Here is a 19,443-nt window from a genome sequence, read left to right as displayed (position 1 = left end):
GTGCATCTGCGCAACTGTGAAGCTTGGAGAAAATGCCTATCCTGACAGCTATTGACAGAGTAAAGATGCTGTTTCCTCTTATGGGAGAATCAGAAACTAGGTGTCATTTTTTAAAAATTAGATTCCACCCATTTAAATCAAAGGCTAGGTGAAATTCTTTGAGGATCATGAGTCTTTGGAACTCTTACTGAAAAGATGCTGGAAGCAGAGCCTTTGCATATTTTTAAGGCAGGGATACCAGGTTTTTGGGTTAGACAGGAATGTGTATTTAAAGTTAAAATCCAGTTATCCAGGTGTTTCCTAAATGGTGGAACAGACTCGAAGGGTTAAATGGCCTACTTCTGTTCCTTGCTCATAATATAGCAATTTAAGATACTGCATTAATTTATATAAATTGTACATGAAGTCATATAAGCTCCTGAAACTCATTAATTTTGCCTGGATTATAATCAGAAGGATTTAATAGTAAAAGTTTAAATGAAAATTAAACAGTTCAGATCTACTGATACGTCATTTATTTTATGTAAAGTGCACTAATAAGTCTGAATTTTATTTCTATTTTTTCTTAGAGATGCCTTAAACAAAATGAAAGATGTTTATGAACGAAATCCTCAGATGGGTGATTCTGGAAGCTTGCACCCCAAGATTTCAGAGACCATGTGTAACATTGACAAACTCCGTCATGAGATTCAAAAGCATGAGGTAAATTAGAAAATAATATATTTATTGTATCAAAGATGTCAGAGTTGCACATTACTCTCACATTTTAAGTATTGGGTATGCTGTAAATTGTCTGACACATCTAATTTTGTTGGTTTGTAGCTGAGTGCAAACATGTCAAGTCAGCGGAAAGATGTTGCATGTTAGAGGATAAAGACACCAAGTCACAGGTGATTTGGTGGTGGCTTGTTTAAAAAAAGACCAAAAGTTTTAGATTTGATTTCTGGTCAAACCTGACCTGAGTTTGTATTTAGAGAGCTTTCTTTAACTTCAATGACTCTAGACTAAGAAAAAAACCTGGAAAGAGTCCTGTTATTGGATACTGTCCAATGGCAAATGTAAGTGTTTTGAGTGAGGGCAGAAGTATACTCTATGAAGATTCTAATATAGATCGATATAGGTTAAGTAATCAAGCATTCACTATCCATACTCATTTTTCATTAATTTGTACTGTCAGTGTTTTAAAAAAAATCATACAAGTATAAGTACATTTTGGAGAAATGGGCTATTGGTTAGCTTTGGATGAATCCAACTTAACTGATTTCACCCAAAAGAATTTTCAGTAGCCTTTCTACTTCGAGTGGAGATACATCATGTCTAAGTTGTACCGTGACACTACAGAACTTGATAGACCATATGTTTCTTTTCAGTTTTCTTCACAGTTATGAAACTGATCTGTGAAACTGCATTATAAGCTGATTGGAATGGAACTTATTTCAGAATCATTTATCATAACAAATTACAACAAAGACTGTTCCCTCCGTGACTACCTGGTCAGGTCCACGCCTCCCTACAACCCACCCTCCCATCCTGGCACCTTCCCCTGCCACCGCAGGAATTGCAAAACCTGCACCCACACCACCTCCCTCCCTCCATCCAAGACCCTAAAGGAGCCTTCCGCATCCATCAAAGTTTTACCTGTACATCCACCAATATCATTTATTGTATCCATTGCTCCCGAAGCGGTCCCCTCTACATTGGGGAGACTGGACGCCTCCTAGCAGAACGCTTTAGGGAACATCTCTGAGACACCCGCACCAATCAACCACACCGCCCCGTGGCCCAACATTTCAACTCCCCCTCCCACTCTGCCGAGGACATGGAGGTCCTGGGCCTCCTTCACTGCCACTCCCTCACCACCAGACACCTGGAGGAAGAACGCCTCATCTTCCACCTCGGAACACTTCAACACCAGGGCATCAATGTGGACTTCACCAGTTTCCTCATTTCCCCCTTCCCCCACCTCACCCCAATTCCAAACTTCCAGCTCAGCGCTGTCCCCCTGACTTGTCCTACCTGCCTATCCTCTTTTCCACCCTCCTCTCTGACCTATCACCTTCATCCCCTCCCCCAGTCACCTATTGTAGTCTATGCTACTTTCTCTCCACCCTTCAGGCTCTCTGCCTTTATTCCTGATGAAGGGCTTTTGCCCGAAACGTCGATTTTACTGTTCATTGGATGCTGCCTAAACTGCTGTGCTTTTCCAGCACCACTCTAATCTAGAGTCTGGTTTCCAGCATCTGCAGTCATTGTTTTTATCACAACAAATTACCTGTCCTGAGTTTTAGACTATCAAGAACTTTTATAGTTGAACTTTAGGTACTTTTTGATGAAGGAAAAGGACAGGGAAGATAATTGAGGTCCTGGACTGGAAGGTGTCATGCATGGTGCATCCTAAAGTACTCTTAGTTAATTGAAACTATTGTACTGTCGTGTTTTGTGTTTTATGGCTAGTTAATTATTTTTATGACTGCAATGGACAGTGTGTAAACTCTAGTGAACAGACAACATGATGATTTGATTTGACTATAACACTGATAATGCATCAACCTCTTTAAGATGTGGCTCTTTGAGGTTGAAAACAGAACATGTCCAAGAGGAGATAGACGATTAAGTGGTGGCACTGCATTTGAACGACCTGCTGAAATTAACCATCATGGAACACCTGGCAGGGAAAGGTACGCATAAAACTGCTGTAGTCATTAAAGAAGTTGTAATTGACTTCAGTCAAATGGTTTATAAGATAAATATGAAATAAATCAGCATGGAATTTAATTTTGAGTTAAAACTCCTGCTTTGATTACATTGGGTTTTTTGATTTTGTAATTTTTGTTTACCAATTTATAAGGATGAGTCATTCAGTCAATTGAAAGGACAAATCTAAAGCAGTAAATTGATTCCAGCTTTTGATATGTTCAAATCAACAAAGGCTAGAAATTTATAACTGCATCATAAAATTGCAAAATATCAAAGAACATGGGATTTAAAACCTGTAACGCAGAGGTTAATATTAGATAGATATCATTCAACTTTCAAGCAGTAAAGCAAATATATTGAAAGAATCTGCCACATATGGGTGGTTACTAAAACCTGTCGTCATGCTCCAGTTCACATGGTATAAATTAGATTTTAGGAATTTGTTCTCAGGTTGACCAAGGCACCCATTGCTGGCGTACTGCTCCTAAACAGTGTCAGAATATTTGTTAAAGACTGGTAAATGTGATAAACCTGGCACATAGGAAGATGTTTTTGTTAGAAGTCAGTCATCTCAGGACATAGAACATGGAACAATACATCGCAGAGCAGGCCCTTCAGCCCTCAATTTTGCACCGACCTGTGAATTAATCTAAGCCCAGTCCCCTCACTATCCCATTATCATCCACGTCCTTATCCAAGGATTGTTTAAATCTCCCTAATGTGGCTGAGTTAGCTACATTGGTAGGCAGGGCATTCCATGCCCTTGCCACTCTCTCTGCGTAAAGAACCTGCCTCTGACATCTGTCTTAAATCTATTACCCCTCAATTTGTAGCTACGCCCCCTTGTACAAGCTGACATCATCCTAGGCAAAAGACTTTGTGTCTCCCCTATCTAATCCTCTGATCATCTTGTATAACTCTATCAAATCCCCTCTTAACCTTCTTCTTTCTAATGAAAATAGACCCAAGTGTCTCAGCCTTTTCTCATAAGACCTTCCCTCCAGACCAGGCAACATCCTGGTAAGTCTCCTCTGCACCTTTCCAATGCTTCCACATCCTCCTTGTAATGGGGTGACCAGAACTGTACACAATATTCCAAGTGCGCATGACATCATGGCTCCGGAACTCAATTCCTCTACCAATAAAACCTAACACACCGTATTCCTTCTCAACAGCACTATCAACCTGGGTGGCAACTTTCATGGATCTATGTACATTGACTCCAAAATCCCTCTGCACATCCACACTACCAAGAATCTTTCCATTGACCAGTATTCTGCCTTCCTGTTATTCTTCCCAAAGTGAATCACCTCACATTTATCTGCATTGAACTCCATTTGCCACCTCTTACCCCAATTCTGCAGTTTATCCAAGTCCCCCGACAACCTGCAACATTCTTCCACACTGTCCACTACTCCACTGACTTTAGTGTGCACATCTCTGCAAGAATTCCTCGGCGTAGTGTTTCTAGGCCTAACCATCTTCAGCTGCTTCATTAATGACATTCCTTCCATCATAAGGTCAAAAGTTTGCCGATGATTGCACAATGTTCAGTATTATTCGCAACTCCTCATACTGAAGCAATCCATGTTCAAATGCATCCAGATCTGGACAATGTCCAGTCTTGGGCTGACAAGTGGCAAGTGACATTGGCATCACACATGCCAGACAATGACCATCTCTAATGAGGCAATGTAAACACCTCATTCAATGGTGCTTCCATCGCTGAAAACCCACGACCAATATCCTCTGGTTACTGTTGATTGGAAACTAAGCTGGTCTCACCACACAAACGGTGGCTACAAGATCAGGTCAGAGGTTAGGAATACTTCAGCGAGTAGCTCACCACCTTACTCCCCAAAGCCTGTTCGCCATTTAGAAGATACAAGTCAGGAGTGTGGTGGAACACTCTCTACATTCCTGGATGGGTGCAGCTCCAGCAATACTCAAGAAGCTAGGACAAAGCAGCCTGCTTGATTGATACCACGTCCACAAGCATCCACTCCCTCCATCACCCATGCTCAGTAGCAGCAGTGCGGACTATCTACCACAGAAATTCACCAAAGATCCTTAGATGGTACCTTTTAAACTCGCAACCACTTCCGTCTAGAAGGACAAGGGCAGCATATAACCAGGAAGACCACAACTGCAAGTTACCCTACAAGCCACTTGCTGTTCTGACTGGAAATATATCACCGTTCCTTCACTGTCAATGGATCAAAATCCTGAAATTTCCTCCCTAAGGGCATTGTGGATAAACCTATAGCACCTGATTGCAGCAGTTAAAGAAGGCAGCACCTTATAGAGGGCAGCTAGGATAGGCAATAAATGTTGGCCAGCCAACAATGCCCAGGTCTGAGTGAATTTAAAAAAGAACATTTTGGAGTGTATGCTATGAAGCATCAAAACATTTATTATTAATTGGCTGCTGATTTTATTTTCTCTTTTAGCTGTTAATATTTGATTCCTTTGATGTGTTGTGGCTTTGGTAATATCAAACCTGCCTGCTGTTCCTTATTTAAGAAATAGCAGCACTGGATAATATCCAAACTTTCTGACAATGTAGTCGGCATGACATTCAAAATCCATAATAACGTTGAGCCCAAAACACAAATGGTTGAATCACACTGACCAGGAAGGTACGAGGTTTGATCCCTAAGAGGAGAGGTTGGATTTATGCCAGAGCAAATTTTCATTTCTTTTTGAAATGTAGTCAATTGATTAAAGTACCAATGATGATTGGCACAAGAAGCACTGTGTCAATTGCTACAATTGTTTTTAAAGTAATGCGTGAAAATTGTGAAGTTAATCCAAATAGTGCTTTCCCTGTCAAAGAGCTTTAGATAATAAAATATAGGTTGAAGTTGTAATTTGTTGCTACTTTCTTGAAAAAAAAATCCAGCAGTGTTTTAAGATACGTGTCCTTGTATGAATAACTTGTTGATCTTTATGGTTCTATTTGAACTGCATTTAAAACTAGACATCTACAAGTTTCAGCATTTCATGTAAATTTCTTATTAAATAATTATTTTCTGACTTCACTACAATCAGCCCTGAAGGGAGCTACACAGATGATCCAAATCAAGAGCTGAGAGGAAACCAGAGATATCCAGACCCTCAGCGTGCACCTGAATTTGATGATGAATTTGAAGATGATGAGCCTCTCCCTGCAGTTGGTCACTGCAAAGCTCTGTATCCATTTGATGGTAAGACCTTTAATTGTTTATTGAAATGTTTGTTTTAATAGAAAAGATTTATTCGTTTATTTATTCTTCTGTTTTTATTAAATTTTCCAACACTAATCCAAGACTAGAAATATTTCAAAAGCATTTTGAATTACTATAACAGATTTGTAACTTTATTTTGAATTAAAATATAGTTTACAATTAGTCATTTTATGTTGCATGAAGTACTAATTTAAGGAACAAACTTGCTAATTATTATAAATTCTAATTATACCTAAATTATTTTGTTCTCCTTCACTGATTTTGATGACAAAATAATTGAGAACTCAAAATATTCCATTAATCGGTCCAACATATGAAGTTGTAGGAAGGGGTGAAAGGGAAGTTAAAGGGTAAAGTGGAATAGAACATAGAACATAGAACAATACAGCACAGAACAGGCCCTTCGGCCCACGATGTTGTGCCGAACTTCTATCCTAGATTAAGCACCCATCCATGTACCTATCCAAATGCCGCTTAAAGGTCGCCAATGAATCTGACTCTACCACTCCCACGGGCAGCGCATTCCATGCCCCCACCACTCTCTGGGTGAAGAACCCACCCCTGACATCTCCCCTATACCTTCCACCCTTCACCTTAAATTTATGTCCCCTTGTAACACTCTGTTGTACCCGGGGAAAAAGTTTCTGACTGTCTACTCTATCTATTCCTCTGATCATCTTACAAACCTCTATCAAGTCACCCCTCATCCTTCGCCGTTCCAACGAGAAAAGGCCGAGAACTCTCAACCTATCCTCGTATGACCTCTCCATTCCAGGCAACATCCTGGTAAATCTTCTCTGCACCCTCTCCAAAGCTTCCACATCTTTCCTAAAGTGAGGCGACCAGAACTGCACACAGTACTCCAAATGTGGCCTAACCAAAGTCCTGTACAGCTGCAACATCACCTCACGACTCTTGAATTCAATCCCTCTGCTAATGAACGATAATACTCCATAGGCCTTCTTACAAACTCTATCCACCTGAGTGGCAACCTTCAGAGATCTATGTACATAGACCCCAAGATCCCTCTGTTCCTCCACCTGACCAAGAACCCTACCATTAACCCTGTATTCCGCATTCTTATTTGTTCTTCCAAAATGGACAACTTCACACTTGGCAGGGTTGAACTCCATCTGCCACTCCTCAGCCCAGCTCTGCATCATATCTAAGTCCCTCTGCAGCCGACAACAGCCCTCCTCACTGTCCACAACTCCACCTATCTTTGTATCATCTGCAAATTTACTGACCCACCCTTCGACTCCCTCATCTAAGTCATTAATAAAAATTACAAACAGCAGAGGACCCAGAACTGATCCCTGCGGAACTCCACTTGTAACTGGACTCCATGCTGAATATTTACCATCTACCACCACTCTCTGACTTCGACCGGTTAGCCAGTTTTCTATCCAATTGGCCAAATTTCCCTCTATCCCATGCCTCCTGACTTTCCGCATAAGCCTACCATGGGGAACCTTATCAAATGCCTTACTAAAATCCATGTACACTACATCCACTGCTCTACCCTCATCCACATGCTTGGTCACCTCCTCGAAGAATTCAATAAGACTTGTAAGGCAAGACCTACCCTTCACAAATCCGTGCTGGCTGTCCCTAATCAAGCAGTGCCGTTCCAGATACTCGTAAATCCTATCCCTCAGTACCCTTTCCATTACTTTGCCTACCACAGAAGTAAGACTAACTGGCCTGTAATTCCCGGGGTTATCCCTATTCCCTTTTTTGAACAGGGGCACAACATTCGCTACTCTCCAGTCCCCTAATTCGCTACTCTCCAGTCCCCTATTCGCTACTCTCCAGTCTATTAATGATCTGGAAAATGAGCATGATATTAAGCAGGTTTTCCCCTGCAGTACAATACCATTTGAGTGTGAGCTGCTTAATTTTTAGGAAGAAGGAATAAGCTGCCCACTTTTTTGGAAAAGAAAACCTGGATGGGAAACAACAGCAAAATGATCTAGTGGTACAAATTACAAGAAAATAGCAGTTCTGGTTAACAGACCCCTTACATTAAACCAAGCACTTGCTGTAATTTCTAGAATAGTAGAATCATTTAGAAACTTGGTTATATGACACTTGCTGAAAATGTGTTGCTGGAAAGGCGCCGCAGGTCAGGCAGCATCCAAGGAGCAGGAGAATCGACGTTTTGGGCATAAGCCCTTCTTCAAGAAGCTCTCTTCCTCCCTCTACAAAGAAGCTCTCTTCCTCCTTCTACAAACTTTCCCCTCGATGACTTTAACCTATTGCGAATCCTCTTGCAAGGATGCCTTCCTTGAAGAAGCTCTCTTCCTCCCTCTACAAACTTTCCCCTATAGGACACTTTGCTACTGTGCACAGCTCAATCTCCATATTACAAAAAGGAGATAGAAGCACACTAGAAGTGTGAATGCATCTTCACCTGTTGAGTATTTCGGGCATGATTTGCCTTTTGTTTTCCTATTTTGCAGCTATAGATTTGGGTACTGATCAGGGATAGGCTTTTTTTTCTCTTAAACAAAAATAAAAGTTGCTGGAAAAGCTCAGCATCTCTGGCTGCAACTGTGCAGAGAAATCAAAGTTAATATTTTGGGTCCAGTGACCCTTCCTCAGAACTGATAGTAACTGGGAAATTGGTTTATATACAGAAGATCAGGTGGCAGGAGTGGGTAAGGAGTAAATGATAGGTGGGTATAGACCCCAATCGAAGACAACATCAATTGTTCAAAGGAGTGGATAACAATCTGGTTAGGAGGGTGAATAGCTGTTAATGGACACTGTAAGTGGCTAACAATAGGTAATGTGTAATGGCAGACTGTGATAACAAGGCTAGGTGTGTGGGGTAGGGGCTAGGAAATGGGGGAGTTCAGGCCCTAAAATGATTGAATTCTATTTTGAGTCCAGAGAGCTGCAGGATCCCGAAGTGGAAAATGAGGTGCAGTTCTTCCAGCTTGCACTGAGCTTCGCTGGAACACTGCAGCAGGCCTGAGACAAGGATGTTGGCCAGGCAATATGGCGGTGTGTTGAAGTGGCAGGCAACTGGAAGCTCAGGATCAGTATGTCAGACAGAACGTAGATGTTCTGCAAAGCAGTCACCCAGTGTATGCTTCACTTCCCCAGTGTAGAGGAGACTAAATTGTGAGCAGTGAATGTAGTAGACTAGATTTGACAAGTGCAGGTAAAGTGCTGCATCACTTGTGAGGTATGTTTGGGTCCTTGGATACTGAGGAGGTAAATGGGCAGGTGTTACATGTTTAGAGTTTGCAGAGAAAGGTGCCATGGGGCTTGTTGGGCTTGAAGGAAGAGTAGATCAGGGTGTCCGTGAGGGAATGGTCCCTGCAGAAGGCAGTCAAGGGAGGGGAGGGGAATATGTGTCTGGCAGTGGCATCTCACTGGAGGTATTAGAAATGGCAGCTGATGATCTTCTGGATGTGGATGCTGGTGGGATAGTAGGTAAGAACAAGGGGAACCCTACTGCTGTTGTGGGAGGGAAGAGAGGGGTGCGGGCAAAAGTGCAGGAGACGTGAGGGCCCTGTCGGCAATGGTGCTGGCGAATCCTCAGTTGAGGAAGAAGGTGGACATTTTGGAGGCTCTCTTGTTGAAGTTGGCCTCATAGGAATATATGTGATGGAGACTGAGAAACTGGGAGAACGGAATGGAGTCTTTATAGGAAACTGAGTGCGGAAATGTCTGGTTCAGGTAGATATAGGAGTTGATGGGTTTATAGTGAATATTAGTGGCCAGTCCATCCCCAGAAATGGAAACAGATGTCAAGGAAGAGAAGGGAGGAGTCAGAACCCAGGTGAAAGTGAGGGCAGGGTGAGAATTGGAAGTGAAATTGTTGAATTTTTCCAATTCTGGACAGGAGAGGGAAGCAGCACAGATTACATCATTAATATACAGAGAAAGAGTTGTGGGTGGGGGCCAGAATAGACTAGAACAGGAAATATTTCACATATCCCACAAAGAGACCAGCATAACTGGGGTCCATGTGAGTACCTATAGCCACCCCTCTGGCCTGAAGAAAATGAGAGGTGTTAAAAGAGAAGTTGTTGAGGGTGAGGACAAGCTCGGCCAAGCAGAGGAGAGTGGTGGGTAGGGACCGTTCAGGTCTTTGCTCCAGGAAGAAACAGAGAGCCCTGAGACAATCCTGGGCAGACAGGAATAATGCAGAGAACGAGGTAGGACTGATAAATTAAACTGCATTTATTTCAATACAAGAGGCCTAACAGCTAATGCAATTGAACCCAGGGCATGTTTGAGAACATGGTACTGGGATATCATAAGGGAAAGTGAAGACTGCAGATGCTGGAGTGTCAAGAGTCAACAGCATCCGAGAAACGAGAGAGTCGTCGCTTCGGGCATAAGACCTTCAGGAATGTCTGGCTTATGCCCGAAACGTCGATTATCTTCTCGAATGCTGCCTGACCTGTGCTTTTCCAGTGCCACACTTTTTGACTCTGGGATATCTTAATGATTACAGAGATGTGGCTCTGGGATGGACAAGACTGGCAGAGATGTTCCAGGGTATAGATACTGGATAGAGGGAGAAGAGGAAGTGGCATTTCAGATTAGGGATAACATTACAGCTGTACTTAGGAATGAAATTCCTGGGAGTACATCCAGGCAAGTTATTTGGGTAGAACTGAGAAATGAGAAAGGAATGATCACCTTATTGTGATTGTACTGTAGACCCCCAATAGTCAGTGGGAAACTGAAGCAAATTTGTAAGGACATCTCAAGTAGAGATGATGTGCCGGAGAGCATTGTTGACCACGTGGCAGGGGAAATTGCGGTCCTTGAAATAGGAGGTCATCGGGGATGTCTTGGAGTGGAATTGCTCCTCCTCATGGGAGCAGATATGGCAGAGGAATAATAAGGCGATAATGGTAGGAGATTTTAACTTTCCAAATGTAGACTGGGGCTGCCATAGTATTAAGGGCTTTGATGGAGAAGAATTTAAGTGTGTACAAGAAAATTTTCTGATTCAGTATGTGGATGTATCGATGAGAGAAGGAGCAAAACTTGACCTCCTCTTGGGAAATAAGTCAGGGCAGGTGACTGAGGTGTCAGTAGAGGAGCACCTTAGGGCCAGTGATCATAATTCTATTAGTTTTAAAGTTGTGATAGAAAAGGATATACTGCATTTAAAGTTCAAGTTCTAAATTGGAGGAAGACCAATTTTGGCAGTATTAGGTAAGAACTTTCAAAATCAAAAGGTTTGGCACTGGAAAAGCACAACCGGTGAGGAGCAGGAGAGTCAACGTTTTGGGCATAAGTCCTTCATCAGGAATGTGGTGGGAGGGAAGGGGGCTGAAAGATAAAGGTTGGGTGTGGGGGTAGGTAGCTGGGAAAGTGATAAGAAGATACAGGTGGAGAGTGATGGTGATCGGTCAGAGGAGAGGGTGCAACAGTTAGGTGGGAAGGAAGATGGACAGGTAGGGCAGTTCAAGAGGGCAGTGCCACGTTGGAGGATTGGATCTGGAATGAGGAATTTGGCGAAATCAACATTGATGTCTTGTGGTTGGAAGGTCCCAAGGTGGAAGATGAGACGTTCTTCCTCCAAGTGTTGGGTGGCTTGGATTTGGCAGTGGAGGAGGCCCAGGACTTGTATGTTCTTAGCGGAGTGGGAGGGGGAGTTCAAATGGTCAGTCACAGGGTGGTGGGGTTGTTTGGTCCGTGTTTCCCAGAGATGTTCCCTGACTCATTCTCCGAGTTGGCATCCTGTCTCCCTAATGTAGAGGAGACCACACTAAGAGTAACAGACATAGTAGATGAGGTTTTTGAATGTGCAGGAGCATCTCTGCTCGATGTGGAAGAATCCTTTGGGGCCTTGGACGGAGGTGAGGGGGGAGGTGTGGGCTCAAGTTTTACATCTCTTGCGCCATAGGACAAGGTGCCGGGAGTAAGGGGGTGGGTTGGTGGGGGGACGTGGATCTAACAAGGGAGTTGCGGAGGGAATGGTCTCTGTGGAATGATGATGGGGTGGGGAGGGATATATATCTCTGGTGGTGGGGTCTGATTTTAGGTGGCGGAAATGGCAGAGGATAATGCGTTGTATCCGGAAATTAGTGGACTGATTAGGGATAGTCAACATGGCTTTGTGCTTGGAAAATCATGTCTCACAAACTTGATTGAGTTTTTTGAAGAAGTGATGAAGAGGATTGATGAAGACAGGGCAGTGGATGAGATCTATGTGGATGTCAGTAAGGCAGTTAACAAGGTTCCTCATGGTAGACTGGTTCGCAAAGTTAGATCACATGGAATATAGGGAGAGCTAGCCACTTGGTTAGACAACTGGCTTGAAGGTAGGAGAAGGAGGTGGTGATGGAAAGTTGCTTTTTAGACTGGAGTCCTGTGACCAGCAGTGTGCCACAAGAATTGGTGCTGGATCCACTGCTTTTTGTTATTCATATAAATAATTTGTATGTGAACATAGGAAGTACAGTTAATAAGTTTGCAGATGACACCAACATTGGTGGTGTAGTGGATAGTGAAGAAGGTTTTCTCAGAATACAATTGGACCTTGATCAGCTGGGCCAGTGGGCTGAGGAATGGCAGATGGAGTTTAGTTTAGATAAATGTGAGTTGCTGCATTTTGGAAAGGCAAATCAGAGCAGGACTTATACACCTTTAATGGTAAGGTCCTGGGGAATGTTGCTGAATTTAGAGACCTTGGAGTGCAGGTTTCATGGTACCTTGAAAGTGAATTCGCAGATAGACTGGACAGTGAAGAAGGCATTTGGTATTAGATTAGATTCCCTACAGTGTCGAAACAGGCCCTTCAGCCTGACAAGTCCACACCGACCCTCCAAAGAGCAACCCACCCAGACCTCTCTCACTCTCTCACTCTCTCTCTCACTCACTCTCACTCACTCACTCTCACTCTCACTCTCACTCTCACTCTCTCTCTCTCACTCTCACTCTCACTCTCACTCTCACTCTCACTCACTCACTCACTCACTCACTCACTCACTCACTCACTCACTCACTCACTCACTCAACTCACTCTCACTCACTCAACTCACTCTCACTCACTCAACTCACTCTCACTCAACTCACACTCACTCAACTCACTCTCACTCACTCACTCACTCAACTCACTCACTCAACTCACTCACTCCACTCAACTCACTCCACTCAACTCACTCCACTCAACTCACTCCACTCAACTCACTCCACTCAACTCACTCCACTCAACTCAACTCACTCACTCCACTCACTCACTCACTCACACTATTGGGCAAATTAGCATGGCTAATTCACCTGACTTGCATATCTTTTGGATTGTGGGTGGAAACCGGAGCACCCAGAAGAAACCCACACAGACATGGGGAGAATGTGCAAACTCCACAAAGTTGCCCGAGGCTGGAATCGAACCCAGATCCCTGGTGCTGTGAGACTTCACTGTTTGCCACTGTATGCTTTCCTTTATTGGTCAGTGCATAGAGTAAAGGTGTTGGCATGTTATATTGCAGCTGTATAGGACACTGGTTCGGCTGCTTTTGAAATATTACATTCCATTCTGGTCTCCCTCCTATACAAAGGATATCGTGAAATTTGAAAGAGTTCAGAAAAGATTTACAAGTATGTTGCCAAGGTTGGAGGGTGTGAGCTATAGAGAGAAGCTGAATAGGCTTCCATGGAATGTTGGAAGCTGAGGGGATGACCTTAGAGGTTTATAAAATTATAGGGGACATAGATTAGGTGAATAGGCAAGGTCTTTTCCCTGGGTGGGGGGAGTCCAGAACTAGAGGGCATAGGTCTAAGGTGAGAGGGGAAGGATTTAAAAGGGACCTAAGGAGCAAGTTTTTCACGCAGACTGTGGTGTCTCGGAATGAGCTGCCAGAGGAAGTGGTGGCAGTTGGTACACTTACAACATTTAAAACGCATCTGGATGGGTATATTAAAAAAGAAAGGTTTCAAGGGATATGGGCCGAATGCTGGCCAAATGGGCCTCGATTTATTTAGGATATCTGATCAGCATAGACGAGTTGGACTGAAGAGTCTGTTTCCATGTTGTACATCTCTATGACTAAATAGATTTTGACTTATTAGCCAATCAAAATTATTCTTTATAATCCAGCAGAACTATCTTTGCACTTGTCATTTAGGAATGCTGTGTATCCTGCTGTTCTTTACCATTATGACATGTATTGCTTTGCTGAAATGGCTACTCACTGAGTTCTACACTATCTTCCTCAAAGCTTTTGGAAGAGTTACATTATATATTTTATGTAAATCCATCATTTTAATTTGATGGGAAAATTGAGAAAATAAAATAAAACAAAACATTTACTGCCAGACATAATGTGACAATTTTAATGCTGTAAATAGATTAGCTTTAAATTAATTAAAATCATTTTTGTTGATCTAGCTTCAGGAATTGAGACTTTTTTGACTTTTTGGTTTGGTTTTAAAATTATTTTAGGATTTTACTCAGAAAATAATTTACCTTGTCAGTATTACACAAGAGGCAAAATTAGAACAAATACACAAAATTAATGTCAGGTCTGGCTCAGGTGGTAGGATTCTCAGCCTGGAGTCAGAAAGTCCAGCAAATCCCATTCCATATCAGAGGTCAAAAATCAAGACTGATGGATCTGTGCAGCACTGAAGGAGTGGGGTAATCTTGTAATGCATCTTTTGGATGAGACCTTAGTTTGAGACTCCATAGAAGGAGCAAGGGAGTGATATCCTGTGGCCTGAACAATATTTACTCTTTAATGAACCTCCCAAAAAAATGAGTAACTGGTTATTGCTATTTTTGAGACCTTGCTGTGTGAAAATTGACCGTCACATCTCCTAAATTGCCATAGCAACTGCACTTCCAAATTACTTGGCTTAAGTACTTTGGGACAGAAGAAATGCTGTACAGTATATATCTTTTTTGTACACAATTTACAAACTGATACAAATTTTGACCGAAATGTGTGTGCTCCACACTAGCCTCCTCCCATTCCACTTCACCTCAACTTATTGACATATTCTTGTGTTTCTTTCCCCCTTATGTGCTTATCTAGCTTCCCTCTAAAATGCATATATGTTAATTAGCTCAGTGACTCCTATGTTGTAGCATCTTATTACCATGTGGTGGGTGAACAAACTTCTTTTTTTCATAAATTCATTATTAAATTGAGTATTTTGCAAGGTTTGTGAAGGTTTATAGCTCAAGTTGAGGTTTAGGGTGTAGGTTTGCTCGCTGAGCTGTAGGTTTGATATCCAGACGTTTCATTACCATCCCTGATGAAGGGCTTTTGCCCAAAACATTGATTTTCCTGCTCCTCGGATGCTGCCTGACCTGCTGTGCTTTTCCAGCACCACTCTAATCTTGACTCGAATGGTCAAATGGCCTACTCCTGTTCCTATTTCTTATGGGAAATTTGGAGAGCTATATGGAAGAGTTTATAGGGTGCAGTCAATTGGATAACTTTTTCAAAGAGTCATGTGTAATTGTTGAGTGGCCTTCATGTGCGCATAATAGTCTGTGGATGATAGACCACAGCATCTCAGCAAGTGCAATTACTTTTGTTTCCTTCCTCTGTTGCAGGACAAAATGAAGGGACATTAGCAATGCGAGAAGGAGAGGTTTTGTATGTTATTGAAGAAGATAAAGGAGATGGCTGGACAAGAACACGCAAACAGAATGGACAAGAAGGCTATGTGCCAACATCATATGTAGATATTACTCTAGAGAAAAACAGTAAAGGTGCAGTGACCTATATATAAATATAAGATGCTGAAATCCAGTTATGCAGATGTGGGAAATGTATTAATTTAAATGGCTAAAGGAATAATAGAAAGACATCGAGTCGAATCCTTAAAATATGTTCCTATGCATAATTCTTTGTTCACTATGTGAGCTGAACTTTTAAATTGTGATTTTATTCTTAAAGTTATCCTTAGTGCAGAAATGAAAACCCTGAATTATGCCACGTCATAGTATTTGGAAACTCTCTAGTATTGTTTTAAAAAAAAGCATTAATCCTTCCCAATATTCCTGATGCCTTAACTTTTGTGTATGTGTAAATATTATAAATATATAGGTGAGGGTGCTTGGTGTTTTATATTTTTAAATCCATCATTGAAACAATGGTTTTCAGACTTTTTATTGGAACATAATTTTTTTAGCTCTCAAAATAGTAATCTAGATAAAAACCAATAGTCCATTTCTTCAGTTATAACCATTTAAGCCAAAAAGATTGTGATTCATAATAAATAACTTTGAATACTGGTGGTGGGAGGGCACATGAAAGTGTTTCTTACATTCGTGTTTCATTTTCAAAACTGAAAAGCTGCATTTTGCCTAATAAATGCTTTGTTATTACTTGAATATTTTGCCAATTATCAAGATGAAAATCTGACTTTAACTAATTTAGCTAAACATCATTCAAAACCTGTATGCAAGTGTGATAATTTTGATGTTGCATAGTTAATGAGTTCTAACTTGTAAAGTTTCTCCTTTTACCTTTATTTCTTTTGTTTGTTTCAGCTGAATTTAGTAATGGTGCTTTCTTTCTTTTCCCCTCTGGACTGCAGGTTCCTGAATTGGTGTGTGGGTTCTTGAAACATTGGGCGAGGCATTGAAGGAGGTTGCATGCAGCTTTTTTTGGGTGGGGAAAGGCACTGGTTGAAAGATTTGAGGCTGGTAGATGAGGAGGGAGGAGGAAACTGCATGTTTGATATTTATTTTGCTACTAACACAATTAACACAATTCTAACTATGATTCACGTGGTACCTGGTGAATCAACAGTACAGTATTCTATAGGTCTTAATCAATGCCAAAGGTTTATCTGACCCAGGTGAAGTGTGTTCAAGATGACTTTACCATCAGATAGGTTAATTAGAAATTATAGTGCTGTCTGCCTGTGCCATCCTACATGCTCGCCCTAACATGCTATTGCATGCTTTTGTAAATCATGCTAAATATTCACTTCAGAAATGTCTAGACTGTACTGTGGTTGGCCTGTTTTGTTGTTGTGCAATCCCCACGTTGTCAAGCTTAATTTCTTCTCCAGTGTTTCACATTTGTAGTTCCATTCCATTTTACATTTGTGCTGCTACCAGAACTGCATGGTGATAGTGTTGTGTTGACTACCAGTGTTGAGGAGGTCGGACAAACCTGTAGGTGCAACTTTTCATTGTCTGTGTATAGGTTATGAAATCTCCTCCCTCCTTGCTTTTGGCCCACATATTTTCTTGTGTATTGGATTGAATATTGAAGACTGAGTCAATGGAAACACACCTGAAAAACAGCATAGCTTCAGGAAAATAAGAATGACTCATTGTGAAGAGACTCAACTGGGCACAAACTTTGAGAGATGTGTATCATGAACTCTGAGAAGACACACCAAACATTTATCACTATCTCACTGTATAGCTGCTGCCTTAAATCAACTGTTTTAACAAGAGTGCCTAAATCTGCTGACTGCCATTGTTTCCAGTAGTCTTTTTTGAAGCTTACATTTGTGCAGACTCATGGCAGCTCATCAATTTTGATTGACTTGTGTATTCTCTCGGTACTGCAGCTGCTGATGTAGTCATGTCTAGTATATAAAAAAAAGGTACCAGAGGAATTGTGCTACTAAAATTTCTGTCGATATTTATATTGTTTTTAATACTAAAGGTTTGTATTTGTTAACCAGATTTATTTGAAATGAATGTTTTTCAATTAGAATTTTGTAATTTTTTTAATTCTGGTTGAATTTTATGAATAACAAGTTCATAGCTGAATAGCTGTGCAGGTCCTCTAATTTGGTGTCGTCACCATCAAAATGTGTGAATATATAGACTCTTGTGGATATTGTATGTATGTAACCAAAACCATGTGCACTTTTATCCAGTTGAGCAGTAACACAAGTGCAGATGTTCTTTTTTTTCTCCTAGAATACGTAAAGCTGCATGCGATGCAAAGTTTGTTCTTGTGATGAAGTCCAAACTGTAGTTTTCTTTCAATGCTGTAATAAATATATAATCTTTAATCAATTTCAAGGCCACTGACCTTGGAATCACCCATTAGAAATATTCTTTAAATTTAAAAAATTTTTGATTGCTGGGCCACTTGAAACTTTATAATTGGCAGAAGATGCATCTTCTCAGCAGTACCTTGAAATGATCTAAGATATTTGATGACTCCAAGCTGTATACTGCAGAGGGGGGACCATTAGTACTTGAAAATTTGAAATTTTAGGTAAACAGAGGAAAGGTGTGGTCGATTAGGTGAATAAGATTTGGTGCTTTGACTCAAATCTGTTTGCTACTATTATCAGGTTCAATTACCTGTTCAGAAATTACAAATGTGAAACTATCTTCTGTCTATATCCATTGTATTAATTACTGGAAACAATATATTTACATTTACTCCCTCGTATAACATTTTACAATGTTTCCAGACCAAATTGCACATGCCAACCACAATAAAGCATTGCCTGACTATCTGCCATTTACAGTGATCAACATGAGCCCCACTGATACTGATAAATATGTGGACGCCTTCAGTTGCAATAAAAGTAAGGCATTTTCTGTTAAACAATTCTTAATTCTGTTCCACTGTGAATTTCTGGTGAGTGAATATAATTTCTGGCAGGCTAATTGCAGAGTTAACAAACATACATTCATTATTTTTAAATGTTCAGAAGAACTTGGATTAAATGATTTTTCTAAAAACAACTTTTAAAAGAATTTTGAAGTTTCCATATTCAAGTATGTGTATTTTTAAGTGTTAGTTCATTATAAATTTGCAACATGGTGGCACATAATCTTTTCATTGTGCATTTCTGAAGTAAACCACTATTAAAATATTGGCAATGGTATGTTGAGTACTCTTCCAAGTAGACACTAAGTAGATCTGAGTTGTCTTAATTTTTACAGCAATTTAACTGTGAAAGTTGTAGAATGTAATAGAAAAGCTACTTTTTCCATAGCTGTATATCTGAAGTTAGGTAAGTGAAACAGACGGTTATCCAATTTGTAATGTTGTAACGCTTTTGCTTTGTACGTAATTTTAGGTATGCTGCTTTTTGTGAGGAAATCAACAAATATAAATAAAGAGGCAACAGTTTGAAGAAGAGTTCTTCTCTTGCACATTACAAAATTTTTCATATGTATACAGTGTGAGGGGATCTGGTTAAAACTGTAACTGACAACTGTGTCAGACAAAGTAGAATGTAGGGCGAAAAGCAGCCAAGGTTTTGAATTAATGATCTTTATGCACATGTTGATTTTAAAAACATTGTTGATATACTGTTTAAAATACTTTGTTGAGAACTGTTGAAATAAATTAATGTATTCCACACAGTTTTGTCATACTTAAGCATCTATTATATCAACTAATGTCTTGTTTTTCTTTCTGTGACTAAACCAGTTTTGAAAATATTCACAGAACCTGTTGACAGAAGTTGCAGTTTTTAAGTAAAGGACTTGTTTATGGAATTGCGTGTACTTCATCTTTCGTGTAGACTCAGCCAAAATTCCAAGAAGGATATTTGATTTTCAAGTTGTAAACAAAATATAGAGGAAGGCAGCAAG

General features: G+C 40.8%; 1 protein-coding gene across 3 annotated transcripts in view; it reads left to right on the top strand.

The window, feature by feature from the left end:
- fnbp1l (formin binding protein 1-like) overlaps positions 1-19,210 on the top strand; it is a 213,416-nt gene extending 194,206 nt beyond the window's left edge. For 2 of the 3 annotated variants that reach the window (XM_072574649.1, XM_072574646.1), the window contains 4 exons: positions 570-702; positions 2,560-2,678; positions 5,749-5,903; positions 15,466-19,210. In XM_072574649.1, the coding sequence (XP_072430750.1) occupies positions 570-702; positions 2,560-2,678; positions 5,749-5,903; positions 15,466-15,644 (586 nt within the window). In that variant the 3' untranslated portion in view covers positions 15,645-19,210. The remainder of the gene's footprint in view (positions 1-569; positions 703-2,559; positions 2,679-5,748; positions 5,904-15,465) is intronic. The other variant, XM_072574647.1, reaches the window with a different exon arrangement.
- The last annotated feature ends 233 nt before the right edge of the window (positions 19,211-19,443 follow it).

Source organism: Chiloscyllium punctatum, chromosome 7, assembly GCF_047496795.1.
Source record: "Chiloscyllium punctatum isolate Juve2018m chromosome 7, sChiPun1.3, whole genome shotgun sequence".
Lineage (NCBI taxonomy): Eukaryota > Metazoa > Chordata > Chondrichthyes > Orectolobiformes > Hemiscylliidae > Chiloscyllium > Chiloscyllium punctatum.
Note: the sequence above shows the minus strand (reverse complement) of the source record. Positions and strands in the feature narration are given on the sequence as shown.